Source organism: Camellia sinensis, chromosome 8, assembly GCF_055761805.1.
Source record: "Camellia sinensis isolate YWXY chromosome 8, ASM5576180v1, whole genome shotgun sequence".
NCBI lineage: Eukaryota > Viridiplantae > Streptophyta > Magnoliopsida > Ericales > Theaceae > Camellia > Camellia sinensis.
Window position 1 is genome coordinate 25,362,088 of NC_138968.1, and position 17,326 is coordinate 25,379,413.

General features: G+C 26.7%; 1 protein-coding gene across 1 annotated transcript; it reads right to left on the minus strand.

Annotated features, from left to right (window-relative positions):
* Window positions 1-10,732: 10,732 nt before the first annotated feature.
* Window positions 10,733-15,038, minus strand: LOC114315356 (uncharacterized). Its single transcript, XM_028261972.2, has 3 exons — window positions 14,544-15,038; window positions 13,117-13,196; window positions 10,733-11,062 (listed from the first exon to the last, which is right to left on the minus strand). Exons 1-3 carry the CDS (start codon window positions 14,755-14,757, stop codon window positions 10,970-10,972), a joined length of 387 nt encoding a protein of 128 aa, XP_028117773.1. The 5' UTR covers window positions 14,758-15,038; the 3' UTR covers window positions 10,733-10,969.
* Between the last annotated feature and the right edge of the window lie 2,288 nt (window positions 15,039-17,326).

The window sequence follows — 17,326 nt, forward strand, 5'->3', positions numbered from 1 at the left end:
TTTACATAATTGTGTCGTGAAAGCTTAAGATGACACGGGACTTATTTGAACACTTATCGATGTTTGATTTTGGGATAAAGGTGGATGTGCAGGTGGCACGCAAGAGGTTACGTATCCCTGGCAAACCGTTCCCTCGAGACAAACTACGGATGTCACGACTTGAGTATATAACTTTTGGTGTTGGCATCCTTGGTAGTTAAAATTGGTAACACTTGAATATTTGACCAAGGGGGGTTTCAAATTAACTATGGCCATGACTTAGTAGTTGGCAAGAAAATCTCTTTGGTGAGATTTTGAGTATCACCTAAACTATTAAAATTGTTAAAATTATTTTAATTGTTATTATATTGTTATTTTATTAATTTCGTTATTTTCTCTTAAATGTCATGATTATTAATCTGAATATTTTTTCTTAAAAATAACGGTAGGTTTGTTATGTTTTCTTACTGTGTTGCAAAACTCATTGCATATGTTTTGTTACCCTGTCATTTTATGCAAATTTTGATGAGGAAGGAGTGGAAGCTGAAATTGGAGTCGTTGCTAATATAGAGTTTTGGCTAACTTGAAGCTAGGACTTTCACAAAATAAAATTTTACTATCTTATGTATTAATGATTAAGAATGTTATAATGTTGCTTAATGTTGTATTTGGACTTTTAATTTTTATTTATCTTTTATTTTTTTATAATTTAGTGTTGTTAAACTTTTAGTTGTGTGAGAATTGAAATTTTCCTATTAAGATGTTAAAATTTTAATTTAAGTTATTTTGTTATTTAAATTCTTATGATGTTCCAAAAAAAAATTTGGGGGCGTCATATGACAAATGGATATTTGTAATCTCCAAAATTATAAAAGACAATCTGTATTTTAAACAAATATCAATAGATGCATTTATAATGTGTCCATAATTTTATATGTATTTTATATGTAGAAATACACATAAATATTTAATTAATATTATCACATATATACATATCAATAATTTATTAATATTATCACATATATTAATTTAAGTTAAAAGGAGGTAACTACGATTTTCTCTCAAAAAGTTGAGAAGTGTTCGTGTATTTTCATTAAATGATAAGGGTGGTTGTGATTTAACAAAATATCAAGGAGTGTTTGTAATATAACTTTCAAATGTCAAGAAATATTTGTGATATTTTGAAAATGTTTGGGGGTGTCCTTATATTTTCATCAAACCTTGAGGAGTGTTAGTGTACCATTTTTATTTTTATTAGATTGATAGTAAAATTATAAAATAAAAAAAAATTACATCATTCAATTGGGGACCAAAAATATGATATTGGGTCTGAAATCTTATTTTAAATATTTTTTTTATTAAGTTGAATAAGATTACATAAAAATAGTAAGACATATCAATTAAAATAATAATTTTACTTTTTTAAATGCAAGCAATACAAGATAATTTTGAAAAAATAAAAATCTAAAAAACAAGCAAACAGCATTGTGATAATATGGGGTGTTTTGAAAAGATGATTAAGATCTTGTTTGGCAAGTTAATATTTTAGTCAAAAAATTAAAAAGTTATTAAAAAAGTTATTAAAAAAATCAAAAAGTCTATAACCTTACTAAAAAGTCAAAGATTCTATTTTCTGTCTGCTTTTTACATATCTTTTGTAAAAAGTCAAAAAGTCATTCCAAACATAATCAGTGTGTTTGGTTTGAGTTTTTTTAATTAAGTTTTTTGAAAACTGAGTTTTTTGATTTTCGCGTTTTTTTTGTTTTTAGTGAATATTTTTTAAATTTTAAACATTTTTTTTACTTTTTTAGATGCACCTTACTTAGATGTATCTAAAAAGTAAAAAATTTGTGAAAAAATATTTTTAAAAATTAATAAATATATAAAAATATAAAAAATGTATTGAATTCTCGTATTTTTTTGTATTTTTGGTATTTAGTGAATTTTTAAAAGGTTTTTTTCAATTTTTTTTTTACTTTTTAGGTATATTTATGTTAGGTATGTCTAAAAATTAAAAAAATTGCTCAAAATATTAAAAAAATTCAGTAAAAACAACAAAATACGAAAAATAATAAAGTAGAATTTTCTGAAAAGTGTTTTTGAAAAGTGGTAACCAAGCATAGTGAATAATTTTTTTTACCTCATATTTAGTCAAAAAGTCAAAAAGTTATTAAAATAGTCTGTTCTCAAACGAGGCCTAAATTTATTTTTATTTTTTTTGACTTTTTTTTATATGAAGTGGTGTGATTCAAAATGAATTAAAAATTAACTTATAACTTTTTATTCATGTTCCCAAATAGCCCCATAATGAACAAGAAAGAAATCTTGTTTGGCATGTGGGTTTTTGGTTTTTTTTTTTTTAGTTAAAATATATCAAAAGCAGATAGGTTAAAATAGTCATTAAGACAAAATCTCACATCAAACTCATAATTATTTTATTTTTTCTCTTACAAATATTATATTAAATTATAAAAAAATTTAATTATATTTTTAAATACAAAAATTTTAATTTATTAAAATAATTAACTTTCCATACGAGATCATTATTTTAGCGTGGGCTCCGCAAAACAGCATAAAAGGAAGGAAAAAACATAAAAAAATGTTCTAAAACAGTATCGTTTAAGGCACTACAGGAAGAGCAGCCGTGAAGGTCACATCAGTGACCCCACTTCCAATTGGATAGTCTTTCAATACACTTTTTCAAAATCGTGGGCTGGTTTTGCAGAAGCCATGGGCTGAATTTGTTCTATTTTCAGAGGTGAGTTAAAAATTATTTTTTAATTTTTAATTTATTTATTTTTTTTATGAAAAAGTTATAAAAATTTAAAATGTAATTTTTAACCATCTTTTTAAAATATCTTTTTGTCACTCACTTTTGTTATATATTTTTTTATATAAAAATAATTTAATATAATATGTATCTATAAAATATAATTTTTAATATTAAAATATATCAAATATGTCAAAGGGTATTTATGTAATTTCGTTTTGTTAACCCATCCAAAAAATATCATCAAATAAACACAATTTTATTTTATCTCTTCACTAACAATCACTTTCATCTTTTATTTGAAAACAAACGAACCCTATGTTGCTTGCTTTTACTTGTAAATTTCACATCTCTATTTTGGGTTTGAAAGCTTATGTAAATTCACAATTTTCCATTTTCCACTAAGAAGTTTGCACTAATTCTTTGCGTTAAGGACACAGTAAAAACTAAGGCCTTGTTTGTCATCCTTTAAAAAAGTAAAAAAGTCAAAAAATCATTATCCTATTTAAGTCACATCACCTCTCTATCATATCATTTCAAACCTAACCCATATCAAACCCATATTTCATAAAAAGTCAAAAGGTATATTTATTTAGAACATCCCAAATAACCCCTAATACTCGGGCCTTTTTTGCAATTGGCATTTTTAAGTAATTTTTTAAATTTTCTTATGAGGTGAAAAAAATTTAATATATTTTTTAGAATAAAATGTCATATCAATAAATCTCTGCTTTTATTTTTTATTTTTTATTTGAGTAAATTATTTGATAAACAAAAGTTGCAATGGAGAGCTTATATAAGGAAATTACAAAAATAATTTTAAAATTTGATTTTTATAACAAGATGAACCTTAAATTTTTAATTTTCTCATAAAGAAAACTTACACTAAAGCGTGTCTCAATTTAAGCCATTCGTTATAATCAATAATAAGGCTGCTAACCACCGCCCTTTCGCCTAGCGCTTTTTGAAAGAATCATAACTCTATGGTCCTATGTGATAGAGTTGTGAAAAAGTATTTATAACTTATACTTTAATAGTTTATAATTTATAATTATGAATATAAGTTGATTTTTAACTTATAAATTAAGTTTTTCTTATCCTATTCAAAGAACAAGTTGATTTTTAACTTACAAAAAACTATAAGCTATAAGCTTAAGTTAAACCAAACACATCAAAATAGTTTAAATTAAACTGAAAGTCGAAATAAACTGAAAAAAAAACTGTACCAAACAGGGCTTATATTTACTTCTTTCGGTTTTTGAGCTGTTTTGGGAGACAGTTAAAAGTTAAGGTTCATAATTTTTAGGCATAGTTTGGGAAGTTGGTTTTGGTGGGTTAGGAGTTAAAATAGTCACAAAAAATAAAATAGGTTATTTTAGTCACAAAAAATAAAATATCAAATCAAATCATAATCATTACACTCCTCTCTCACAAAAAAAGTCAAAAAAGCTAAAAAGTCAAAAAGTCCTTCCAAAATCAGGCTTTTTAGCCCCAAGCCAAAGAAGTCAAAAAGTCAAAAAGCCAACCCACTTCTCAAACGGAGGCTTAGTCAAAATAGTATAGAAAATATACAATTGACTATGTAAATCAATAAGGTAAAATGTTATATTCAAATTATAATTATTATATTTTTTCTCTTACAAAAATCAAAAAATTCAAACCAAACTAGGCCTCGTTTGGGAACAGGCTAATTCAGTAACTTTTTGACTATTTGGCTAAAATATGAGCTAAAAAAAACTAGTATGTTTGAGATGACTTTTTGACTAATTACGAAAAGATGTGCAAAAAGTAGAGAGAAGAGAGAATCTTTGACTTTTTGGTATGGGTTGTTGGCTTTTTGGCTAATTTAATAACTTTTTGACTTTTTGACTAAAACTGAGCATTCCCAAACGAAATGTCAATGTTAAACGAAGGCTTGGTATTTTAATTTTTTTGACTTTCTTTAAAATAAAGTGTAAAAAATGTGAAAAATAATGACCTAAAATAAGTTAAAAATTGGAAAGTGAGTTTTAGGGTTCATTTGAGAAGTGAGTTGATTTTTTGATTATTTTAATCTAAGACTAAAAAGTCTTATTTGAAAAGAGATTTTTAGTATTTTTAACTTTTTGTGAGAAAAAAAATATAATAATTATAAATTAAATGTATTATTTTGTCTTATCAAATTTAAAAAATTTATTCTATTTTTATTTTGACTAAAATAGTTCAACACATCTCCCCAAACGAAACTTTAATTTACTTTATAAAAGAGCCTTTGTTTGTAGGAAGTAAAAAGTTGTTTGAAATGTTCTGATTGTACTTTTTAACTTTATATTAAAAAAATATATAAAAAATCAGAAAAAAATATTAATTGATGTGATTTAAAAAAAATAAAAAAATAAAAAATGTAGACTTATTTGAACAAGGCCTAAATAGAAATTGGGGAAAATAAGAGAGGAGAAAAGAGAGACAGGGAGAGGGAGTGTGTACGAGAGATTCCCATACTAGTACAAAATTAAATGAGTGAAGGTTGCAATTGAGGTAAGCTCAAAAAAAAAAGAAAAAAGAAAAAAAGCAATTGAGGTGAGTTGACTTGGGGCTGCAGATTCAAAACTAGGACAAAAACCTCTTGGCCTCGTGCCAATTCTGCTAGGTGTTTGGGCTGTTAAAATTATCAGTAATGGTTTGATTTTGGGAGATGAGTTTGGGAGATAAAAAGTACGAAAAGTTATTTGGTTTGATTTTTTTGGAAAGATGTTTTAAAAAATTATTTTGAGAGAGAGTTTTGAAAAAAGTGATTGATTTGATGTGTATGAGAGAGAGATTTGTTTGGAAAACTTGTTTGGTTTACAAGTTTTGGAAAAAAAATTTGAGAAAATTTGTTTGGTTTGAGTTTTTCTGAAAACTCATTTGTAGAGAAATTTTCCCAAAAATTTTTGGGAAATTCAAACCAAACGAACCCGATAATCTTCACTCATTTGTAATTAGTTCAATTAAGAAAGAGAAAGAAAAAAAATAAATAATTAAATAATACAGACACATCATCGATCCACATCATCATAAAAGTGATGGGAGTCTCCTCAAAAGGGGTCTCAAACATTTTCCTAAAATTATAAAGTAATTAGTTTCATTATTTACTATATCTATACATATACAAGATTTTATTTTTATTTATTTTTTATTTTATTTTATTTTTTTTTACGGCTTGTCATTTTTTTTATTTTTTTTATTTTATCCTTAACTTATTTTGAAATTTCCCTGTCAAAAAAAAAAAAAAAAAAAACTTATTTTGAAATTATTATTTTACCCTTTAGTTGGTTGGTGAAACAATTTGAGTGGTTACATTTTGAAAATTATGTTAGACATTTTGGTTGTTTGGTTGGAAAGGTTTGTTTTGGCTGGCCTATTTTGCCCTTAGCTTGTTTGGAAATTTCTTATTTTGTCCTTTTATTTTATATAATTTACCAATGGTATAACAATTTGCATGAAGATTTTCTCATAAATAAGCAAACATTCTGGTCAATTGGAAAACATTAATCTTTTTTTTTTTAATAAATTACAAATACACCCATAATGTTTATTTAAAATATGAATTAGTCCTATAATAATACAAATTATAACTATCATTTATTATAAATTTTAATTTAACCCAATAATCAGAAGAGAAAAAAATAATTATTCTCCTACGCAATAATAAATTATCAAACTTGTTCATTGAAAAATATTTCTCATATCATTAAAAACTGTTAATTGACTTAATGCTTTATTAATTAACAAAATGGTTTGCCAAAAGATATTTTTCATATCATTAAAAATTGTTAATTGACTTAATAATTGATTTATTAATAAAATTAATTATTTGTTATGCGAGTATGATTTATTTATTAATAAAATGGGTCATTTGTATATATATGTATTCTCTTCTACTTCTTTATTAGTTCAATTTTTTTTTTTTTAAAGATGGGGAATTATCTTATCTCTTTTATACTAACATGTATACTTTATTTTGTTTATCTTTATGTCTTCACATACTGAAAAAGAAAAGAATATAATTATGTTAAAACAATAGAATTTATTATATTTTTTCTTGTTATTATTTATAATACATTTTATATAATAAAATCATATATCTAATGATTTATTCTATTTAATTTTATAAAATAATATTCTTATTTTTAAAAAATATTAAAATATAAAATTTAAATATACTGTAATGGTAATTCGTGCCTTGCACAACTTTGTAACTAGTATATATATACACTGCAGTTTTTAGATTGAACCCAATCATGTTAGTGTTTGGTTTGGTGCAATCAAGCATATAAAGAAAAATATGCTTATTATTTATTTATTAATTCTATTAATGATAATCTTAAGAATTGTTAAAAAAAGAAAAAAAAGAGTATAAAATGTCAAAATATTTATAATTTCAAAGCACTTTTCCCCTATTCTAAATATATATATATATATATATATATATATATATATATATTTTTATACATTTTATTAAATCTTTATATATTTTTTCAATGCTAACAACAATCCTAAAGATTATTTTTAGTATTTTTCTTTATCTATTTAAGAAAGAAGCCTATCATATATTCTTATTGTGAGACATTGATGAAGTTCATGTACTTGGACTAGTTATTTTCAACAAAAAACCAAAATATTCAAACAATTATGATGTTGTGGTGTGCTCATGATACATCAAACAAGTTGGCTAGATGATAAGTCCCATTCACATTTCATGTTACAACTTACAAGAGACGTATTGCATTACTTTCTCCAAGTGAGAGGATACAACACATGAACAATTACTTCACTTCACTCGGAGAGAAAAATAAAATTATGATGACTGATGTATTCTTATCCTATTGAGTTTATTATTTTTATCAGTTTTTGATTGATAAGAGTGAGAGACTCATTAAATTAATATGGTATTAACGCATACAAAAATACTTGATACAACATGGAAAAAATATATGATCATCCTAGCATTATTACCAACATTTTTTCTCTTCCCTTTCTTTCATACTTAATTTTATCCCTTTAAAATAACAAAATTATCAAACAATTGTTATTTTCAACAAAAAATGCTTATAGTCTTTAAAACATCTATCTAATTTACTCGAGTAATGTTATAAGAACCACACGTATATATATTGCATTTGACCTACTATGTAAAATGTCACGATTGTATTGATAACTAATAACATGAGTAGGGAGATGAGTGTGAATTTATTTACATATATAGTGTAAATAATAATGCACGGGTGATGAGACTCCTTCAACTCACGCAATCGTGACCATTGATATAATGGACCAAATGTAACATATAAATGTGGCCATTATAATATTATTAAATTTATTCTCAAATGAGGTGGATTGTTCAATGTCAATTGTTAATTTGTTTATGACACAATCTTTTATTACAACAGTGTAAATAAATTTAAAAATAATATTTTATGAGTTTCTAACATTAGATATATACAATTATCATCATATTATTCTTATAAAAAAAAATTGTGAGAATAACATTATTTTCTTTCTAACATGAAAAAGACGAGGCAACCAACTTTATGTGGAGGACAGGATGTGCCTAACTATAAACTAAACTATCACTATAAATCAGTGGTTGTCTCATTCTTATAGGTTGAGGGAACCTTCTTAAAATTCAAGAAGGATATTTATTCATTCACAACAATAAAGATCTTTATTTTGATCAATCATTCATAAAATAAACAGGTGTGTTGTTATTCCTCAACTAGTCTTTATTCTCCATTTATCTTGGTGAAATTACAACAATGACCACTTTTTTTTTTTCTCTCCTTTCTTTTTTTTTTTTCCAACTTTAAATATCCTGTAAAAAATCTAACCACATTATTAAATAAAAAATTAAAAAAACCCAACTTTTTTAGAGACGTCAACCCACCTAGTTAGAAAATGTTTCACAAAGATTTATATATATATATATATAAATCATTTATAATGATGTGATAATAATATTTTAGACAAAATATGAATGTTAAATTTTAAATGTCATGTAATGTGCAATATCTAACAATAGATGAAATCTATAATTCTGTATCTAAATTTAATTGCTATAATATTATTATTTTTGTAATTATGAACAAAGTAATGAATATTTTGATTTAAAAATAACAAAACAATAATGTGTTACATCATTCTATTTTAAAATGTATATATAAATTTTATGAGCAATAATTGAGACTCCTATAAAAACTCCACTCTCACAACCCTCAAATCATCCTATGTAAGAGGGGTGATTATTCAGTACTCTCAAAATATAGACACGTAGTGCTTCATAAGATTTTGATTGGTGAAGAGGCATAAGGGCTCACAATTTATGTTGGGGATGGGAGAACAACATGAGACTAAGTAATTGGTGATTGATTTGGAATATGACCATATAGTGCTCAAGGAGTATTGAATAATTTCCTCTGAGGAAGGGAGAGAAAGAGAGAAAAAAAATAATAATAAAAATACACATAAACTAATCACACACATTTAAGGGTTATATGTAGCTTACAAAATAATAATTTCCTATAATGTAGCTTACAAATAGACTAATCACACACATTTTATTGGTATACAACACCAGCTACTCTTCCTAAGGATTCTCTATAATGATTGCCTATAACAATATTATGGAGAAATTATGAATAAAGCTTCGTCGCTCGAATTTCCCCTCCCCCTAATCCCCTGAATGCCCAAAACGACGTCGTTTTGGGCATTCTTTTTTTTTTTTTTCTTTTTCTTTTTCTTCTTTTTCTTCTTATTCAACGAGTCTGAGACAGAGGGAGAGGGAGAGGGAGAGGGAGAGGGAGGGAAAGAGGGAGAGGGAGAGAAGAGAGGGGAGCAACAGCTCCGACCACCTCTGACCGCCGTCGTCGCAGTAGCAGCTCCAATCGCCGATCGTCAGCTCGTCGCAGCCCGTTCGTCACAACAACAGCCCGTCGCCCGTCGCCCGTCGCAGCCCGTCAGCTCGTCGCAGCTCCGGCGCCGCCTCCGCCTCCGCCTCCTCCTCCCCCTGTGGTTATGGCCCCCTCCAGCCCTCCTCTTCCCTCCTCCTCCTTCTCCTTCCTTCTCTTCTCTTCTCTTCTCCTTCTCTGCTTCTGAAGAAAAAAAAAAAAAAAAATTAGGGGGATTCGGGGGAGCTCATTTTCGAGCTCCCTAGCATTACTCAGAAATTATTCAGTTATCTTATGAGTAATATTTCATTCTATTTACATAATGATATTTAGCACATTATTTCTTAAAATCTGAAGAAAAAAAAAATTAGGGAGATTCGGGGGAGCTCATTTTCGAGCTCCCTAGCATTACTCAGAAATTATTCAGTTATCTTATGAGTAATATTTCATTCTATTTACATAATGATATTTAGCACATTATTTCTTAAAATTTTAATATAAAAAAAATGATGAATCTTATAATTTAAATTAATAATTATTATTTTGAAGCCGTGGATTTTTCTTCAAGAGTATTGAATAATTTATTTAAGATCATGATAGTTTGGTGCAGCCTATATGCTTAGAGTTATGCTAGAAATCTTAAATAATTTATCAAATTTTCTACCAATCTCTCACATGAATGTGAAATCCACACACATGTAAATTTGTGTAAATCTCACATCCATATAAGAGATTTGATAAAAAAAATTGATAGATTATTCAACGTTTATAACATTTTCCGTATGCTTATAACTTCTTTTTATATTTTGTTTTGAAAATTTTTGTCAAATTATTTAATATAATTTCTACTTATAACTCATTAAACGGAAATAACTTAAATAAATTAAAAAAAAAAAACCTAATTATTTGAAAGTTAGAAGAAGACTATTATTTTTTACTTTCTAATTATCAACTTCTCACTTATAAGAAGTTGCATTATACATGCTCAAAGAAGATCATGACAGAAAATAAACAAAAATGGCTTTTGTAATACAGAAATGTACTAGTATAATTTTTTTATATTTTTTATGATCAAATATTTAAACTAATTTACACATATCTCAATTAATTTCAAGAAATTCACAAAAGAGATGTCCAAGTTAATGCAGCTCATTGTTTTATCTTTAGTTAAAATTATGAGCATTTGTCACAAATCACTAGTGCCAAGCTAATAGTCATATACTACAACTTACAAGCTACAATGAACCAAACAGCTCACAGAGGAAAACAATTCCTCAGCTACAATAGGCATCTCTCTCTCCCTCTCTCCTCTCATTCATTTGAGTGGCGCAGCTGAAGTGACGGCGGGTACGTCAGGGAGGCCTCTAGCAAAGTTATCAGCTGTTCCATTTTCAAGCTGTGGTACCACCTGTGGGGTACACATATATAATAACAAAGTGACTGTCAAAAATAGTAAGATAAGTACTCAAAATGATTATTGTTTGAGATAAGTACTTGAGGGATTATTGTTTTTTCAAAAATTTACTCTTTACTTTTTGTAATTTATTTTTATTATATGACTTTTGTACCAATGTTAAAATTATCTTTGGAAAGTCTTGAACTATGGTTTTTTTTTTATTATTATTTTTACAAAAAGACAATTTTTTTTGTAAAATTAAAAAAATACATTCAAACAAAATATCACATCCAATCCTATAATCATTTTATTTTTTCTCTTACAAATATCACATCCAACTATAAAAAAATTCAACTATCTTTTCAAACACAAAAAAAAATTTCTCTAATAATATCCTATAACTAAAAACACTTACATAAAAACTCACTTCCCAAATACCCACAAAGTATCTCTAACGTTAAATATCAAATTTGATGTGTCATTGTCAAAATTTGGCAACTTTAATTCCGTGCTTCTGTTATGTTTTTTACATAGCAATCATTTAGGCTTTTGCAACTCGGTAAAATATATCTAATTGTTGATTGTAAAACCAAAATTTAACAATATGTGGTTTGGTTTGAAAAGTGGATTGGTTTTTTGACTTTTTAATTTTTTTAGTTATTTTAATTTGGGTTAAAAAATTTGATTTGAAAAAGATTTTTTAACTTATTGACTTTTTTTACCTTTTTTTGTGAAAGAATAGTCTAATGATTATGGATTAGATGTGATGTTTTATTTTGTTATGACTAAAATAACCTATTTTATCTTTTTAAGACTAAAAAAACCAAAAAAAAAAATCCACAAAACCATTTCCCAAACCGTGCCTTTAAATTTGACTCCAAAGATAATAATGTCAAAATTTGATAACTTCAATGACAATTCATGCAACACTCAATTCCTATAATATAATTATTATGACTGCACAAATAATTGTTCGATTGGAGTTGTTCTTTGAAATGAACGAGTATGAGGAGTAACATCCGAGATGACTGATAAAAATGTGACGAGTTTCATTGTAATATTGCTTAATAAAGACCAAAAAAATAGTGTTTTTTTTTTTTTTTTTTTTTTTTTTTTTGAGAAATCAATACATAAGGAAAATAATGTCATGATAATTGCTCAATTTGGAAAGGAGAATTGTGGGGGTGTGTTTGTTTCTAATCACATGATGATGAAGATCAGAGGGTGGAAAACGGGTTCATTGCTTCATGTTGCAGTCCCACATGCCTCACCCAACCATAGATTTTTGGGTTATGTCGTTTAGATGTGATGAAATTTTGACAGGTCCATCTTATCTAAAATGATTCTTTTGTTGATATTGTCTCAAGTAAATTTTAATTATTTATTTATATAAAATTATGTAAAATAATAATTAAAATTAATTGATAATAAGGTAATACCTAATAATTTCAGTTAGGCCTTGTTTGGAAAAATACTATTTTAGTGATTTCTTGACTTTTTAATTAAAATATGAGGTAAAAAAAATTAGTATATTTAAAATAATTTTTTTATTTTTTACGAAAAGATATTTAAAATAATTTTTTTAATTTTTTATGAAAAGATGTGTAAAAAATAAAGAAAAAAGAGAATTTTTGACTTTTTTTGTATAAATTATAAATTTTTTGATTTTTTTTAATAATTTTTTTTACTTTTAAGCTAAAACAGACATATGCCAAACGAGACCTTATTATATTATACTATTATATAAAATCTACACAGATACAAATTGTTATTTTTTTTATTTTTTCAAAATACCCTCATACTATTTGTAATTTCTTGTCTCATATAACTACTCAAATTAAATTTTAGATAAAAATTTATTACAATGTGTATATAAATACAAAAAAGTTATGATCTCAAAATTTGGGAGTTAAAATTTACTCATGGGATATATATGGTAAAAGATTGAATTAATGAAATGTGAAGTCCATATATAAAATGAATCTGACTTATTAGTGTAAAATTTTATATAACTTCAAAATTTTTTATGTCTGAATCCGTAAATTACGGATATAGTATATACAAACCTGATCCTGTGATGACGTGTGTGGCTGAGATGATAATTTTCCAGATTTCTTGTGAGTTCTAGTTCTTGCGTCTGGAATATCTATTACAAAATAAATAAATTAAAATTAATCTACAACCATAAAAAAAAACAAAAGCAAAGTGCAAAAAGGGAAAAGAAAAATGATAAATGATAAAAGAAAAAAGAAAAAAGGTAAAAGAACATGCATAAAGTGCAATTATTGTGGTACAAATATCTTCGAGGCATATTCGACATTTTACCGATTCGTTAGGTGTTGTTTGGACAACCTGTCAATGCACAATTCCTCATTGCTAAACGCAATTAAAAATAAATTAAAGAATAATTTATACTAATCTCTGACCTCTAGAGGTTTAAAAAACTTCACAAATTTAAGAAACAAAAGTTGAAGTAATCAAAAAAAAAAAAAAAAAAATTATAATGGAACATTTTCTTTACAATTTCAGAGGTTCTCTAATATTTCGAAAGATAATAATTTGACTCATTTACATTCAGATTATAAATGTTTAACTAATTCAAATTGAATGTAAGATCAGTCTATTTTTAATATTATATTCATAGGCATATCAAGGTCACGATGGTTTCATCTTAACAATAGTTAAATATTTTTTTGAAATAAATCATGAATTTTTCAAGATAGTATTAGAATCTCATAAAAAAAACATACAATAATTTGCCAAACAAAAGATAAGAGAATATGAGTGGCATAATATTTATAATCAGAATAAGAGAACATAAAATTTCTTAAATTTTTTAATTAATGTAAGTTTTAATTCATTGTTTATCAAGAATTTAGTAGTAGCACAGTGATGAAAAATGATATTATTATATCTTTTACTATCTTGATTCGTTAATTTTACTCATTTCAATCTTATTAAAATAAATTTTAATATAATAACGCTAAACTTGTAAAATTTATTCTATATATTTTTTAAGGTAATTAGTTAATTTAATTATTTTTATTTTAATTTTTTATAAAAGACATACAAAAAAGTAAACAAAATTAGAACTCACTCAAAAAGTGTCTCCGGCACTAGCTAACATGTGCCAGATTCCGCATCCCTCTAATGTTCGTCCGAGTCACGTATTGAACTTGCAGATAAATTACAACCACCGTCACGGCGGCGACGGCAACGGCGAACGGCCGAGAAGCCGCCATTAACACAAAAACAATAATATAATATTGTATATACATACAACAATTACAATAATATCAATATATGATTATCATATTCTATCTGCAAACAATTTCTTCGAGTCAGTCCGTACGGGATTTTGACCCGATTTTAATTGAGAGCTCCGCAAGTGGACTGTAAAAATGATCCCGATTAGTCGGTGATCCAGTAAGCACGATACTGAGTTATCAAAAAAATATTTTTAATTACGAAGGAGATCAATAATTTGAATTACCTGAGGTGGAATGTCGTCGTCTTCGGTCGGATTTCAAATCTAGGGTTGACTCAGAAGTGTCCGGCAAGTAACGGTCGAGTCGGGGAAGAAGATGAGCGTTATTGTTGTTGTTGTTTTGGAGCATTGTTCGGACGAATGAAGCTTCCATGGAGTTCAAGTAGTGCATGTGCCTCTCGTTTGTCCAGCTGTACTCGGTTCGATGATGATCGCTCATTTTTGAACTTTGAATGAGTCGCCGGAGATTTAGATCGCCGGAAAATCGCCTGGTGGTGAGTTGAGTGGAATGGAATCTTAATTTGATTTATAAATCAGAGTGTACTGGGTGTTTCTAGCTTTTTATAGAGAGAGTCTGGGAAGCTCCATTTTTAGTTGAGAGTATCGGAAATATGTACTCGCTGTCTCTGATGGACAGCATTATTGAATGAGACACTTTAGGGCTCCGTGCAGCTTATCTAAAGAGGAGAACTTATTGGTTGGTCCCGGGAGGACGCTCCACATGTAAGGGTTGACAGTTTGATTTTTTAATTGAGAAATAGTATGAATATTTTACCAAACCTTTCACGTAGGGTAAGATTTATACAAATTTACATAAGTGTGAATTTTATGAGATTTGATAAAATATTTAATAGAATATTTGAAATTCTTAATATAACTCTTTTTAATTATTTTAATTTGTGATTAAAAAGTTTCGTTTAGAGTGAATTTTTTAATTTTGTTAATTTTTGTAAGAAAAATATAAAATAATTATGATTTTTTAATTTTTGTGAGAGAAAAAATGAAATAATTATAATTTAAATGTGACATTTTATTTTATTAATTTTTTAGCCTATTTTATTTTTATTTATTTATTTTGGCTAAAATAGCCAAAAAAAACTTATACTGCCTGTTATTGGTGAAGAGAATGGGGTCTACAATTTTATATTACGTAATTGAGGGATATGAGAAGATATGAAAGTTTGTGATTAATTTGGGATATAACTACGTTGTGTTCCAGAATCAACCAATAATTTTTCTATCTAAAGAATTGATAATTGGCTCTTTTTTTTTCTTTTTCTTTTTTTTTTCCAATAAAGAGTAATACTATATAAACATAATTTCTATATAGAAAAATGAATGATTATTCGATAGTTCGAGAGTATGGCCACGTAGTATTCTATGGTAGTATGATTGATGGAGAATATGGAATATTAATTATTTGTGTTAGATAATTGAGGATCATGAGAGGCATAATGAATTGAAACTAGTAATGAAGTATAACCACGTGGTACTCTAGGTCTATTATATACTTTTCCACAAAGAACTCATACAGAATATTGTGTCTCATTGATAGTCATTCATTGGAAGTTTAACCCATCACTTTAGTTATTAATTATAAGAATGTCATTACCACATCATTTTTATCAAGTTTTGTGTATGAATTTTATATAAAAATAGAATTTTTCATTGACAAATGTTAAAAAATGACCCTTATACATTGTTTAATGTTAAAAATTGTATATGAAGTGTTTTAAAATACTCATGTGAAAATGTTAAAAAATATATATTTTATTAAAAGCGCATTAAATTTAGCAAAAAATATCTTGTGTTCTTCAATTTTTTTTGTCATTTACTTGTGCCCAAGAGAGACACTTGTTAGCAAGACATATCTTCTTCTTCTTTTTTTAATAGTTAGATTTTTTTAAGTGAAAAAAAAAAGTAAATAATGGTTCATCAATTTATGGTAATTTTTTAACTAAAATCTTTCTTTAAAAAATCTAGAAACTACTACCTTCACCCGTGAATTGTTGATTCATTTTCACTACTTAAAACATTTTTAAAAAAATATTTATATTTGTATGTTTCTTTTTTGAACAATTTTAAAGATTTTATTCATTCAAAAATTAATTGAAATATGTCAATTTGTGATATGTATATTTTACAAAAATACATTATCAATTGACTTAATTTAAGGCATATTTAGAAATTGATTATTTTAATTAATTTTTTAACGTTTTACAAAACGATGTGTATTATAGTGATTTTTTAATTTTTAACTATGTTAATTAGTCCTAAACAAGGAAAAATTCATGAGTGCAGATAAGTACCGTGACCTCCCATGCTGTCTCCCCATCATCCAACATATAAATGCAACCCCCCGCTCTCAACCAATGAAAGAAGAGAAAGATATCACATGACACCTACCCTCTCTGCACCTAAATTTTTTTCCTAAACAGGGCTCTAAAGACACAAGTTAATAATAACCGTAAAGAATAAGTAATTTAAATCACCAAGTTAAAACTTACGATGAATTAAAGGAACACATTTTTCTACAATCGAAACTAGTTATGAAGGGATCGTTTGCTGTACTTTATTTAAATTGTTTATTATCTTTTTTTAATTTAAAAAAGAACCTTGCTACAACCCCTAGCTGGGGCAGACCCCACCATCCCTAGGATGAAAAATAAATAAATAAATTTGGGCCAATCACACCACTGGGGGCCTGGGGTCACCCACCCAGTGGGGTCGGCCTCTTTTTCCTTTAAAAAAATATGTATCAAACAGTTTTTGAAAATTAATTATTTAAAAATTAAGGGAGCAATACGTTTAATTTTTACTATCTAATTATTAAAAAAAATTTCACTTAGACCATTTCTAACGGTGCATCAAATTATGCATCAGATTTGAAATTTGATAAAAAGTGACTTTTTCAAGTTTCAATGGTTTCACCAATTTAATATCAAAATGAGAATGGAACAAACATTTCATCAAACTGAGGACAAGCTCTGTATATCAGTATTTCATTG

Bases quoted from the DNA above. Each gene is read 5' to 3' on its own strand.
- LOC114315356 (XM_028261972.2), bottom strand. From the start codon at position 14,757: ATGAGCGATCATCATCGAACCGAGTACAGCTGGACAAACGAGAGGCAC. The intron at 13,197-14,543 runs GTAATTCAAATT...ATTTTGTAATAG, and splicing joins ACGACGACATTCCACCTCAG to ATATTCCAGACGCAAGAACT. The intron at 11,063-13,116 runs GTTTGTATATAC...TGTACCCCACAG, and splicing joins ACACGTCATCACAGGATCAG to GTGGTACCACAGCTTGAAAA.